Source organism: Geotrypetes seraphini, chromosome 3 (genome assembly GCF_902459505.1).
Source record: "Geotrypetes seraphini chromosome 3, aGeoSer1.1, whole genome shotgun sequence".
In the NCBI taxonomy this organism is placed as follows: domain Eukaryota; kingdom Metazoa; phylum Chordata; class Amphibia; order Gymnophiona; family Dermophiidae; genus Geotrypetes; species Geotrypetes seraphini.
This window is the reverse complement of record NC_047086.1, coordinates 279944584-279958367: the sequence shown is the minus strand read 5'-3', so window position 1 is coordinate 279958367 and position 13784 is coordinate 279944584. Positions and strand designations below refer to the sequence as shown.

The following is a 13784-nucleotide window of genomic DNA, read 5'->3' as shown; positions in this document are numbered from 1 at the left end:
GTATAAAGAAAATAGAATTTTAATAGATACCTGGAAAACTTTATGTTATGTTAGCAATTTATCACCTAATCCAATTTCTTTTTTTTTTTTTTTTTAATCTTTATTCCTTTTTATTTCTTTCAACAAGTGTACAATATTATTACAATTAATTCACATAACTCACTTGACATTCTTAAACAATATTATTATACATGTTTTAATACCCCCCATCCACCTCCCATCCCTTCCCATATCAACAAATTATTTCGTCCAAACTTATACATACTTATACATCCCTCTTTCATAATACAATTAATCTTACATTAAATCTGTCCCTCCCCCCACCTTTTCTTCCTCAATCTATTTATTCATTTTATTATACAAAGTAATGCACAACAATATATATCTCATCATAGTACATATATCCCCTTATATTTCATAACAACATATTTCCAATAAATTTACCCTCTTTCCTTTTCTATTCATACCTATATACCATGTTTCTTATATCCATTAATCAGTTGAAATATACCGCTAGCTAACTAAATTATCCTATCCCCCCCCACCCCACCCCATTTTTATAAATTATCCTCTAAGGAAAAAGAATAAATCTTAATCATTATAATAATCAATTAATGGCCTCCACACCTCTTGAAACCTTTTAAAATACCCCCTTTGTATTGCAAGAAATCTTTCCATCTTGTACATATGACAAACTGAGTTCCACCAGAAACTACAATTCAGTCTAGAACAGTCTTTCCAATTAGTTGTTATTTGCTGAATTCCCACACCAGTAAGAATCATCAATAATTTATTGTTTGCTGCAGATATTTGGCATTTGGCCCTCATACACATTCCAAAAACCACTGTGTCATAGGATAATGCCACATGACTCTCCATCAATATGTTGACTTGATCCCAGATTGATATCCAAAATGCCTGAATATATGGACAATAAAATAAAAGATGGTCTAAAGTTCCAACTTCAATTTTACAATGCCAGCATCTATTAGACTTAGAGCAATCTAATTTTTGTAATCTAGTAGGGGTCCAGAATGCTCTATGCAACAAAAAGAACCATGTTTGCCTAATAGATGCTGACATCGTACCTTTAATTCTCCAAGACCAAATACGTGGCCATTGAGATGCATTAATCTGATGCTTAATCTCAATGCTCCAAATATCTCTTAATCCATTTTTAGGCTTCTTATTCAAATAATTAGATATAATTTTATACCACTTTGCGGCCTGATGACCCAGAAAATCTGCCTGGAAACATAAGAATTCTAAGCTGTAATGATCATTTAAAGATTTCCATTCAGGGAACCCCACCTGAATAGCCTGCTTCAATTGCAACCACTTAAAACTTTGTTTTTTATTCAGACCATATTTATGTTGCAATTGTGAAAATTCAAGCATCTTACCATTATCAATTATTTCCGTTAATGATCTTATACCTGCTTTAATCCAATCTTTCCAGACAACCTTAAACCCGCCTATTTGTATCTTGGAGTTTACCCAAATAGTCTGTTGTTTCGATTTTAAAATAGAATCAGTAGTTAATTTGTCTATAAACCTTAATGTTTTCCAAGTATCCATTAATACTCTATTGTCCTTACGTATTCTAGGCACTTTTATACCAAGCAAAAGATCAAGCCTAAGTGGAAAGATAAGTGATCTCTCCATCTTTAACCACTCTGGTAATTGTTCCAAAAGCTCTGGGAGGACCCAATACATACCTTGGCGCATGATATAGGCTTGATGATACCTATAAAAATTGGGAAAATTTACCCCACCCTCCTCAATTGGTCTTTGCAAAGACACTAAAGCCACTCTTGCAATTTTACCCAGCCAAATAAATTTAACCAGAATACTATTTAATTTTTTATAGAAAGACCCCTGAAAAAACACTGGTATCATTCCCAATTGATAGCAAACCACAGGCAAAATCATCATTTTAACAGTTTGAACTCTTCCCCACCAGGACAAATGTAAAGGATTCCATTGCTCACACATCTCTGTTACTTTTTGTAATAAAATTTTTTGATTTATTCTCATTGTCTCTTCGAGTGTTTTATTCAACCAAATACCTAAGTACTTTATTCCATCCTCTTTCCATATAAAAGGGAAAGAATCAAATATACCTTTTGTACAATGCACATTTAAAGGTAAAATCTCTGATTTAGTCCAATTTATTTTGTATCCTGAGAATTTTCCAAATGTATCTATTACCTTCAGTAGACATGGAATTGTTGTTTCCGGATTCCTCAAATGAAGCAAGATGTCATCTGCATAAGCAGATACTTTATATTCCACTCCAGCACATGGAATACCCTGTATGTCCTTTGCCTGTCGAATAGCTAATAATAAGGGTTCAAGAACTATATCAAAGAGCAAAGGAGATAATGGACAACCTTGTCTAACTCCCCTCTGCAACTTAAAAGCATCTGAAATATTATTATTTATATATAAGCGAGCAGTTGGGGAGCTATACAGTGTTTGAATCATTTGTATAAATCCGGATCCAATACCAAACCACTCCATAGCTTGATACATGAAATTCCATTCTACACGATCAAAAGCCTTTTCAGCATCTAGTGATACCGAAAAAGCCGGATCATTAATTTGTTTTGTTAAATAATACATCTGAAATGCCAGTCTAGTATTATTAGAAGAGTGTCTCTGAGCAACAAATCCAGTTTGATTCATTCCTATTATATGCGGAAGAGCTTTAGCCAATCTTAATGCTAAAATCTTAGCTAATAATTTACCATCTACATTTATTAAAGATATAGGCCTGTAATTTGACACCAATGTTGGATCTTTATTTGGCTTTGGCAAAACAATAGTTAAAGATTCTGCCATAGTGCCTGATATACAACCTTTATTCAGTTGATCCTGATATAATTTTAATAAATATGGTAATAGGGAAATTTGAAATTCTTTATAAAACTCTACTGTAAATCCATCTCCACCTGGAGCGGTCCCAACTCTAAGGGATTTCAATGCCATTTGTAACTTTTTTAATGATATAGGTTTATCTAAACTTCCTTTTATATGATCAGGAACCTTAGGACCTTCAATTAAACTCAAAAAATCCAACCCATCTTTCTCTTTATTTAAATAAGACTCCGAAGAATACAGTGACTTATAATATTTTAAAAATTGTTTTAATATATTTCCAATTTGAGAATGTGAATTGCCTAACTCATCCTTAATTATATTTATTTTTTCCTTCCTTTTCTTTGCTTTTAAATAATTTGCCAATAATCTTCCAGCCTTATTTGCACTACCATAATATACCGCTTGTTGAGCAAAAATATCTTTCCTTACTAACCCAGAGGAAATTTCATTATATTCACATTTTTTTTTAACAATATTTGAAATGTCTCCTGTTCCCATTTATTAACCAATTTTAATTCCAAATTTTTAATTTCTTTTTCCAAATTTACATATTGCTTTCTTAGCTGTTTCTTTTTATATGCAGAATATGATATAATTTGTCCTCTCATAGTTGCTTTGAAAGCATCCCATAAAATTCCAATCGACATTTCCTCTAAATCATTAAGTAAAAAATATTCATTAATTTTAGTTTGAAATTCTGTGCAAAATTTAGAATCAGCAAGCAATGCATTATCAAACCTCCATACCGGTTTAGAATTATCTTGATCTACTAAATTAACTTCTATCCACACACCACCATGATCAGATATTATTATTGGTTCTATGTCAGCTTTTACAACTTTCTGTACTATCTGATCTGAAACAAAAATATAATCAATTCTTGAAAATGATTGATGAACATGTGAACAAAATGTAAATTCCCGATCATTAAAATGAAGAATACGCCATATATCTTTTAAATTACATGATTGTATCAAATTATCTAACCCCAGTTGATTTCATAATTCTACTTGGTTTTTTATCCATTATTGGATCTATAACAGCATTGAAGTCCCCAGCCACCACTAAATTAGTAGTAGCCAGTGGTAAAATTAATTGTTGTAGAGACTTAAAGAATTCACTTTGATTCGAATTAGGGGCATATACATTTAACAACGCCATTAACCTAATCCAATTTCTAAATCATTAAATCAATCCATTTGGCTAAACTCCAAGATTAAAATTGGCGGATTTCAAATCGTCTGGAAGCATTGGATTATTGCAGGTATACGAACTTTGAATGATGTTATTTCAAATGGTACACTGCTTAGTTTTTCACAGTTGTAACATAAATATGGTTTAAATAAGTCACAAAGTTTTAAATGGTTGCAACTGAAGCAGGCTATTCAGGAGGGTTCCCTGGATGGAAAGATCTTGATAATCAGTATAATTTGGAATTCCTTTGCTTTCAGGTGGATTTCTTGGGACATCAAGCCGCACAGTGGTATAAATTGTTATATGGCTATTTGAATAAAAACAAAAAACTGGTCTTAGAGACATTTGGAGCATTGAGATCAAGCACCAAATTCTGCATCTCAATGGCCACGTATTTGGTCTTGGAGAATGAGATGTACAGTGTCTGCATCTATGAGACAAACTTGGTTCTTTTTGTTGCATAGAGCTTTTTGGACCCCAGTTCGTTTACAAAAGTTAGATAGCTCTAAGTCTAATAGATGTTGGCACTGTAATCTGGAAGCAGGGACTTTAGATCATTTAATTTTTTTCTGTCCTTGTATCAATGCCTTTTGGAAATCAATTTGGTCCCAAATTAATTCTCTATTAGAAAACCATGTAGCCCTATCCTATGATACAGTTTTATTTGGTACTTCTATGAGATTGAGAAGCCAAATTCCAGCAAATAATAATAAATTGCTATTAATAATGACAGGAGTTGCCATTCAGCATATTACTAGAAACTGGAAAGATTATACCAGACTCAATTACACCTTTTGGAGGAACTCACTATGCCATATATATAAAATGGAAAGAATAATTGCTTTACAAAAGGGGAATTATAATAATTTTAAGAAGATTTGGGGGCAATTGATAGCATTTTGTAATGATTATTTACCTCATTACATAACAGAACATAGTTAGAAGGGAGGGAGGGTATTTAGAGTTATAATTTTTCCTATTTTTGTTTATAATATATGTAATATTGAATGAATTTAATACTATTGTTGGAAGGGATGGGAGGGGGAGGGTTTTTTATTTATATATTTAGGCTGATGTTTGATTAGATTTTCAAGTGATTTGTATGATCTAATTGATATTTTATTGTACACTTGATATAAGAAATGAAAATGAATAAAGATTTGGAAAAAAAAAGAAAATAAAAACATTTTTCCTACTTTGTTATCTGGCAATTTTATTTTTCTGATCTTGTTCTATCTGTGCTCTTAAATCTGTTTTCGAGGCCTTCTTATGCATTTGTTGTTTCATTCCTCTCCTTCACTTTTTGTATTACATCCTTCTTTGGCACTGATTTTCATATTCAATTTTCTTCTAATTTTCTGCCTCTATCTCAAAATCTATCTTTTCATCTATCTTTTTCCCTTCCCTCAATCCATGTGAACCATCTCTTTTCTCCTCTTCCACTTCTTTCCATGTGGACCATCACTTCCCCTTCCCTCCATCCATGTGTCACCATCTCATTCTTCTCCCCATGTGCCCCCCATTCCTCTTCTCTGTGCCCCTCCCACTCGGTATTGCTCCCTTCTTCCTTCCTCCCTCCCCCCCTTTCCACCAAATGTTCTCTCCACCGGTTCTGAAGCCCCCCTCATCATGAAAACTACAAAGAAGTCACCAGCATGGGATCAATTCTCTTGCGCTGCCAACAGCCTCTTCTGCACTGTTCTTTTGCTGTGGTCTGCTCATGCAGAGTTGTTTCATAGGGGGGTGGACCGCAGCAAAAGAAGAGTACAGAGGAGACCATAGGCAGTGCTGGAGAATCAGTGGTTTAGGCACTCCTATCCTCCACCGCCTGCTCCCCCATGCCCCAGACCAACATCGTCCACCCCCTCCCCCTTACTATGTCACTGATCAGGCCCATAGATTTCAAAGGATATTACACCATCCATTTCATTCTTAGGTTTCAATTCACCTCTCCTTAACCATTCAAGTGACCGATTTGATCAATGAATGGTTCCTGGAGTAACACTTCATATTTTCCATTGTACTTATGCATTTGCTACTTGTGCCTTCCCTGCTGGTCTAATTCCTTGAAGAATTTTTTCTCTTCCTTTGCAAATTCTGTTGCTCCCCTTCCTTTTTCATGTCAGCAGAGTCTCACCCATTCTTTCTACTCTTTGGAATGCTTGTCCAAGTTTAATGATGGAAATGGATTCTGGAATTTTCTTACATATCGCAACACTTTTTGTACATAGTAAAGCTGAGAGACTAAAGAGATCCTAACTTAGGATGAGATTCATTACTGTCGTGATGTACACAAACATAAACAGAAGAACAAATCCCTCACAGATCAAATCCAGAAGAAAACAGCTATCATCCATGGAAGTCACCAAAAGAGATTTTACTACTTCATTCAGTATATGACTACGAGTCATGTTTTGGCTGTAAGGCCTGCCTCACAAGTCTAAATAAATAACCACTGGTTTTCAGTGATTGTTATTTATTTTAGTTTTCTGTATATTTATGTATTTAGACTTGTGAGGCAGGCCTTAAGGCTGCAACATAGTTCATGTCGAGTCATATACTGATTAAAATAATAAAATCTCTTTTTATGCAAAACATAATCCATCTGGAGAGATTGTCCCCATCAGAACTGTAGTTACCAAAATCATCTCTGCAACAAAGGAATAATTCTATATCTGAGTACCTTGTAGGAGTCTATTCTAAAAGGAGATGTAGGTACATCAATCTTTTATAAAATACAAGCCTAACAGCAAAAATATGCCAACAATTATATGCATAACTGACATATACTGTAACTATTAGTGTGTACTTTATAGAACTGCTCTGCAAATGACCAAATTTTTATTAGTTTGGCCATTAAATGGTATGTTGAAGATTCTCTATGGAGAAAAATACTGTCTGTCCTGTGGCGTTTGAAAAAAATATATGAAATTTATTCTTACTGGAGTTTCTGGCTTTCTGAGGTCTAGTTCATCTGAATTTTTTTCTGTTTCCAACCATTGATGTTCTGAGGCTTGGAGCTCATCCCGAAGTTCCAAGTTCTCTTTTGTCAGAGCTTCTATTTGGTTCTGTAGGTGGCTGTGGGAAGAGGACCAGCGGGACTCATTCCGTCTTAAGTGTTTTTGCAGTTCTGAGATCTGGTGCTTCAACATCTGTTAAAATAAATGAAAAATGGGCACTTGATTAAACAAGATATTTCAACTAAAAACTGGATAAGCTGCCATTCTATAGTCTACCAGAGCCTCTTTCTTGTGAGTTATTCAGTCTGTAAACCAAGCTTCATCGAAAAAAAGAGGGAAAACCTAGAAGATCTAGGCAGCCAGCACCAATGCATTGGTAGGGAGAAATGCTGGCTAAATCAAGCTGTAAGCTTGGAGAGTTTATTTTCTTTTTGCTTATGTAAGCTTCTGGAAAGGACACTAATTTCATTTTGCCAGTATTTTGTGATTTACTGCTAGACTGACTGTAGCATCAGAGGACCTGTGTACAGAGTCTAATCTAGAGTGATTTCACCAAAAATAAACAATCTCATACACAGAGGCAGAAAGGAAGCCTAGTTCACAAGTTTACACTATAGTCTTTATTACATAAGCATTTTTAGAGGTTCCCAGGAGGGAGGAATATAATATGGCTTGTTTATTGCAACAAGCAAGAGATTAAGTGATAGAAACTAACTACCGTATTTTCACGCATATAACGCGTGTGTTATACACGATTTTTACAAACCGTGCATAACTGTGCGCATTATACGTGTGAGCGCGTTGTACAATTTTTTTTTTTTCATTCTGATCCTGCATCCCCCCTGCGAACCGGCATCCTCCCCCCCGCTCGCGTCACCCCCCTCCCCCGAGATCCTACATCCCCCCCCAGTACCGCAAAACATCTCTTACCCGATTGGGCACCGGCACCAGCACCAATGCACATGACGTGCCAGTGCCCGAAGACCCTCCCTCGTTGGTCTGGGCTGGGCTGGGCGGTGCGAGGGAGATCCTCCTTCTTCCCTGTGCCGGCTGGACTGGGCTTTGAGCATTTGCGCATGCTCAAAGCCTTCTGGTCTCGTTCTCTCCGAGATTCTATGAGCATGAGATTCTTTGAGCATGTGCAAATGCTCAAAGCCCAGTCCAGCCGGCACAGGGAAGAAGGAGGATCTCCCTCGCACCGCACCGCCCAGCCCAGCCCAGCCCAACGAGGGAGGATCTTCAGGCACTGGCACGTCCTGTGCATTGGTGCTGGTGCCCAATCGGGTAACAGATGTTTTGCGGTACTGGGGGGGATGTAGGATTGCGGGGGAGGAGGGGTGACGCGAGCGGGGGGGAGGATGCCGGTTCGCAGGCCAGAAGAGTAAGCGGGAGTGGGGAGGAGGTTATAGCGGTATACGCGTGTACGTGCTATATAAAATTTTTTTTACTGAAATGCTTTGGACCCGCGCGCTATACACGTATGCGCGTTATACACGTATGCGCGTTATATGAGTGAAAATACGGTACTTTTATAATCTTAGCCTGGAGTAACAAGTCTCATAATGCCTTGATATATGCATACATGCAGAGGGGCAAACACTGGTAAAAACTTCCAAATATCTTATATCTGAGAAAACTCGTAAATCAATTACAAGATATTTTGAATGATTGCCATATTTTACATGATAGTCAATTTGGTTTCTGGCTAAAATATTTTACAGAAGCCTTATTAATTTTGGTTTGCAGAACACTCCTGGTGGCAGAAGGTTCCAATCTACATGGGAGCTCTTTTGGAACTCATTGATACCGACTGCTCGGAGTAGATTATGAAACTTGTAATTCTACTTACATCTGATATACCTATATCCATTGCATCATTTCTTCTGCCAGAAACTCCCCAACCCTGAGAAGTCCTGGCTGTCTAAATTAGATTGTAAGCTCTTCGGAAGGGAGGGGTATTTCTGTCATATGGTTTCATTCCCTTATGAAATATTGGTTGGGTGGAGTTTTTTTTAATGTTGTATGGATTTATGGATTTTGATTGAATATAAATGCATATATGATTAATATTATTTGTATAAATACTGTATTGCATTTTTTTGTTAGCGTTGGAAACTCAAAGTTTTAAAACGACAAAAAACATATGCAATTTTTTGTAATATCTGAGCTTTAGATGGAGTCGACACCTGGCGTCAAGCTGCCGCCAGCACCATACGGGCGGCAGTCACAATGGTAGCTATCAGTTTGCCAAATTTACCAGGTACCCCCTCAGGAGACATATTCAACAAAACACATCCCATTTGTTTTACAATGAAAACCCCCCAAATATCGGATAGCAACACAAACACCATATCCCAATAAGCACTTGCTTTAGGGCAAGTCCACCATATATGTTCAAAAGAGCCTTGATGCCCACATAAGCGCCAACAGGTATCCTGTATAGTAGGCTTAATTTTATGCAGTCTTAAGAGAGTATAATACCACCGGTACAGCATTTTATAGCCATTTTCTACCATGTTGCTAGCTATCAACACTTTAAGAAGAGAACACACTATAGACTTCCATTGCGCTACTGTTAAAGTCCCAATGAGCAAAATACTGCACTGGTGGGGTATCATGATGAAGCAATAGAGTATACCAGTGTTTTTCAACCGCTGTTCCGCGGCACACTAGTGTGCCGCGAGATGTTGCCTGGTGTGCCATACGGTCAGGGCCGCCATCAGGGCAGTACCACCAGTCTAGGGAGAGGGGCGGTCCGCCCCACGTGGACAGGAGAGAGCTGGACGGGGGACCCGCGGAGTTCAATACATCTCGAGCCGCGAGGCTCGTCTTCTGTTCCTGCCTGCCCTGCAGCTAACATATAGCCGATCGCAAGCGTTCCCCGATGTCAGCGCTGACGTCGGAGGGAGGGCTTAAGCAAAGCCTGCCCTACGACGTCAGCGCTGACGTCGGAGAATACTTCCGTTCGGCTATTTGTGTGCGGCAGGGCAGACAGGAAGCAGAAGACAAACCTCGCGGCTTGAGCTTCGTTTTGCTGAGAAAGTTGCAAAGATGGGCTGGTAGGCAAACACGGAACACAAAAGGGGGGAGGGAGTGCGTTTTGGACACAAGGCATGAACTTGGGAGAGAGGAAGGGAGGGAAAGAGATGCTGAGGTGGGGGAGGGAATCAGTGGCATACCTAGGGTATGTGGCACCCGGGGCCCATCATTTTTAGACCCCCCCCCCCCCATGTAAAAAAAATTTGTTTTTTTTTTTTTGCAATAACCATGAAATGGAATAAATGGTCAGAATAGAAACAGGCAGTGAAAATTTTCTTTTATTGAACCTCATATATGTAACCATTATTCCAAACATAACATAACATAAATTATGTCTAAATTGTCATGACATTAGAAGTACATATGGAGTAGTTGCAGGTGATGCTTGGGACAGTTCTGATTGTGTTAGTTCGGTTTTATGTGTTTTTTGAATAGAAGGGTTTTTATTTCTTTTTGAAGGTTTTGCAGTCTGTGGTTGATATCAATTGGTTGTAGAGTTGGGGGTCGAGTGTTGCAGCTCGAATGGCTAGGAGGTTGTCGAACAGTTTTTTTCTTTTGACGTTTTTGGTTGGAGGGTGTGTGAATGGTGCACAAGTTCTCCTATGTCTGTTTGAAGTGGATTGAATTATTTAGCTGAAGAAATTAGTTACCCCCCATTCCACACACATTAATTCTCTTCCATTTTTGTTCCCATTATAAAAAACACTGATAAGTTCCCAGAAAAAAAATACATTAAAATAAGAAGTGAAAACAAAGGCCCCTACAGATGAGAACATAACATAAGAATAGCCTAACTGGGTCAGACCAATGGTCCATCATGCCCAGTAGCCCATTCTCATGGTAGCCAATCCAGGACACTAATACCTGGTCAAAACCCAAAGAGTAGCAACATTCCATGCTACCGATCCAGGGCAAGCAGACACTTCCCCCATGTCTTAATAACAGATTATGGACTTTTCCTCCAGGAATTTGTCCAAATCTTTCTTAAAACCAGCTACACTATCTGCTTTTACCATAACTTCTGGCCACTTCATTTTTAAGTTTAGATCTTTCCTTTCAAACAGAGACCTTGCTAGATGTCAAATACAGCACAAGGTAACTTCACATGGACTTAGCTGTGCAGGAAATGTGAATCTCCTCATACACCCACCATATAGTGCAAAAATGTGCAAAGATCTGTTTTTTTCTTTCGATCACTACATAGCCTAATGCCACACAAGCAGCGCTGTTACAAACATATTCTGTAGGTCAATGCTAAGGATAACAAAGTTTCCTTCCTTGGACCAGAAGGAGATAAACCACTGGAAGAGATCCCAAAACAACACCCAAAGACCCACTCAGTGTGTGAATCAGTTGAGTGGAGTGGACTAACTGGGGGGTGGAAATGGGCCCGGAGTTTGCTCAGCAGAATTTCCCAGACCACCTCTTCCTCTCAACACATTGACACGCTGCCACCATCACCACTAGGAACACCTCACTGGGTAGGCCAGCTATGCTATAAACTTTATAAAACACATTATTATATTTTCTTATAAAGCACATATTTTAACTGAACTCTCTGACATCCTCAGCCTTTCCATTCACAAAAATAGAAGGAAGAAAAGTTCCCATTTCCTGCTGTCTCATGTCCCCGGCCTATACAATATTTTTTTTCTGCAGACCCTTCAAAAGTCTGACCAAATCCTCGTTTCACTTGCATTATAAAGTACTGAGGATGCCATCTCTCCCCAATCCCAGGTCCTAAAGTCTAAGACAGTAGCGCAAACTAATGCTGCCAGATACAGGAAAAAAAAATTTTGATTCGATTCAGCCCTATTGAATTGGTTTTTCAATTCGATTTTCCTGCCCAGTTGGGTGATTTTTTTCAAAACTCCTGGTGGGTTTTATAGCTTTTTCACCCCCTTTGGCTTCTCCTAACCACACTGGCGCTGTGGTGTAAATAAAATAAAGAAACAAAAAGGACTTTTCCTCTTTCTGTTAAATCCTAGCTCACGTTTGCAGTCCAACACCAGCTCTGGCAGGATACACATTTCAAATCTGACATGTTATAATCACAAAACAGAAAATAAAATTAATTTTTCTACCTTTTGTTGTCTGGTTATATTTCAAATCTTGTTGGTCCAAGGCTCTGGTTTTCTTCTGATAACTTGCTTGCCAGGGTCTCCTTCTTTCTGCATGCTAACCATCCATCTGCCAACTCTGTCCTCCCTTTCCATTTCCCTTCCCTTCCCCGGAAGTCTGGTATCTTTCCTTTTTTTCATCTCCCTCCACAGATCCACCTTTTCTTAAATACCCTTTCATCCGGCATCTCTCCCTCCTTCCCCACCATCCCAGAGTCCACCATCTCTCCGTTTCTTTTCCTAATTACCCTCCTATCCAGTATCTCTATCCCTCCTCCACACCATCCCTTGTGTCCAATTTCTCTCCCTTTCTGTTCCTTCCCTCCCTAAATCCCATGGTCCATCATCTCTCTCCCTCTCCTCTATTTTCAGACCCATTATTTCTTCCCCCCCCCAAAGTTTGGCATATGCATGTCTCTTTGAACACCCCCTTCCCTCCGTGTACTTCTAAATCATGGTCCCCCCCCAAAGGCCTGTCCCCCCTTAAAGGTCTGCCTGTCCCACCTTGAAGGCCTGCACCCCCCTTGAAGGCCTGTCCCTTCCCCTTGTAGGCCTGTCCCCCCCTTGAAGGCCTGCCTGCCTGTCCCCCCCTTGAAGGTCTGCACCCCCCGAAGGCCTGCACCCCCCCGAAGGCCTGTCCCCCACTTGAAGGCCTGTCCCACCCCCTTGTAGCTTCTCCCCCCCCTTGTAGGCCTGTCCCCCCTTGAAGGCCTGCCTGCCTGCCTGCCTTTCCCCCCTTGAAGGCCTGTCCCCCCTTGAAGGCCTGCACCCCCTTGAAGGCCTGCACCACCCCCCTCGAAGGCCTGCACTCCCTTGAAGGTCTGCACCCCCCCCCCGAAGGCCTGTCCCCCACTTGAAGGCTTGTACCACCCCCTTGTAGCTTCTCCCCCCCTTGTAGGCCTGTCCCCCCCTTGAAGGCCTGCCTGCCTGCCTTTCCCCCCCTTGAAGGCCTGCACCCCCTTGAAGGACTGCACCCCCCCCCCGAAGGCCTGCACTCCCTTGAAGGTCTGCACCCCCCGAAGGCCTGTCCCCCCCTTGAAGGCCTGTCCCACCCCCTTGTAGGCCTGTCCCCCCCTTGTAGGCCTGTCCCCCCTTTAAGGCCTGCCTGCCTGCCTTTCCCCCCCTTGAAGGCCTGTCTCCCCCTTGAAGGCCTGCACCCCCCCTTGAAGGCCTGGCCCCCCCCCTTGTAGGCCTGTCCCCCCCTTGTAGGCCTGTCCCCCCCCTTGTAGGCCTGTCCCCCCCTTGAAGGCCTGCCTGCCTTTCCCCCCTTGAAGGCCTGCACCCCCTTGAAGGTCTGCACCCCCCCAAAGGCCTACACCCCCCCCCGAAGGCCCGCCCCCCCCCTGAAGGCCTGCCTGCCCCCCTTGAAGGCCTGCCCCCCTTGAAGGTCTGCACCCCCCCCCGAAGGCCTGTCCCCCCTTGAAGGCCTGCCTGCCTGCCTGTCACCCCCTCCCCCTTGAAAGCCTGCTTGCCTGCCCGCCCGCCCCACCCTGAAGGCCTGATGCCCCGACCCACCCCGAAGGACCGCTCGCCCCCTGGCCTCCCCGCACCACCTATGAACAGCCGCAGCAGGATCGCGAAGTCAGCG

At 40.8% G+C, this 13784-nt stretch overlaps 1 protein-coding gene across 5 annotated transcripts in view; it reads right to left on the bottom strand.

Annotated features, from left to right (window-relative positions):
• LOC117358015 (centromere protein J-like) overlaps positions 1–13784 on the bottom strand; it is a 324580-nt gene that overhangs the window by 178027 nt on the left and 132769 nt on the right. For all 5 annotated transcript variants that reach the window (XM_033939403.1, XM_033939405.1, XM_033939406.1 and 2 more), the window contains exon 10: positions 7020–7229. In XM_033939403.1, coding sequence (XP_033795294.1) covers positions 7020–7229 — 210 coding nt within the window. The remainder of the gene's footprint in view (positions 1–7019; positions 7230–13784) is intronic.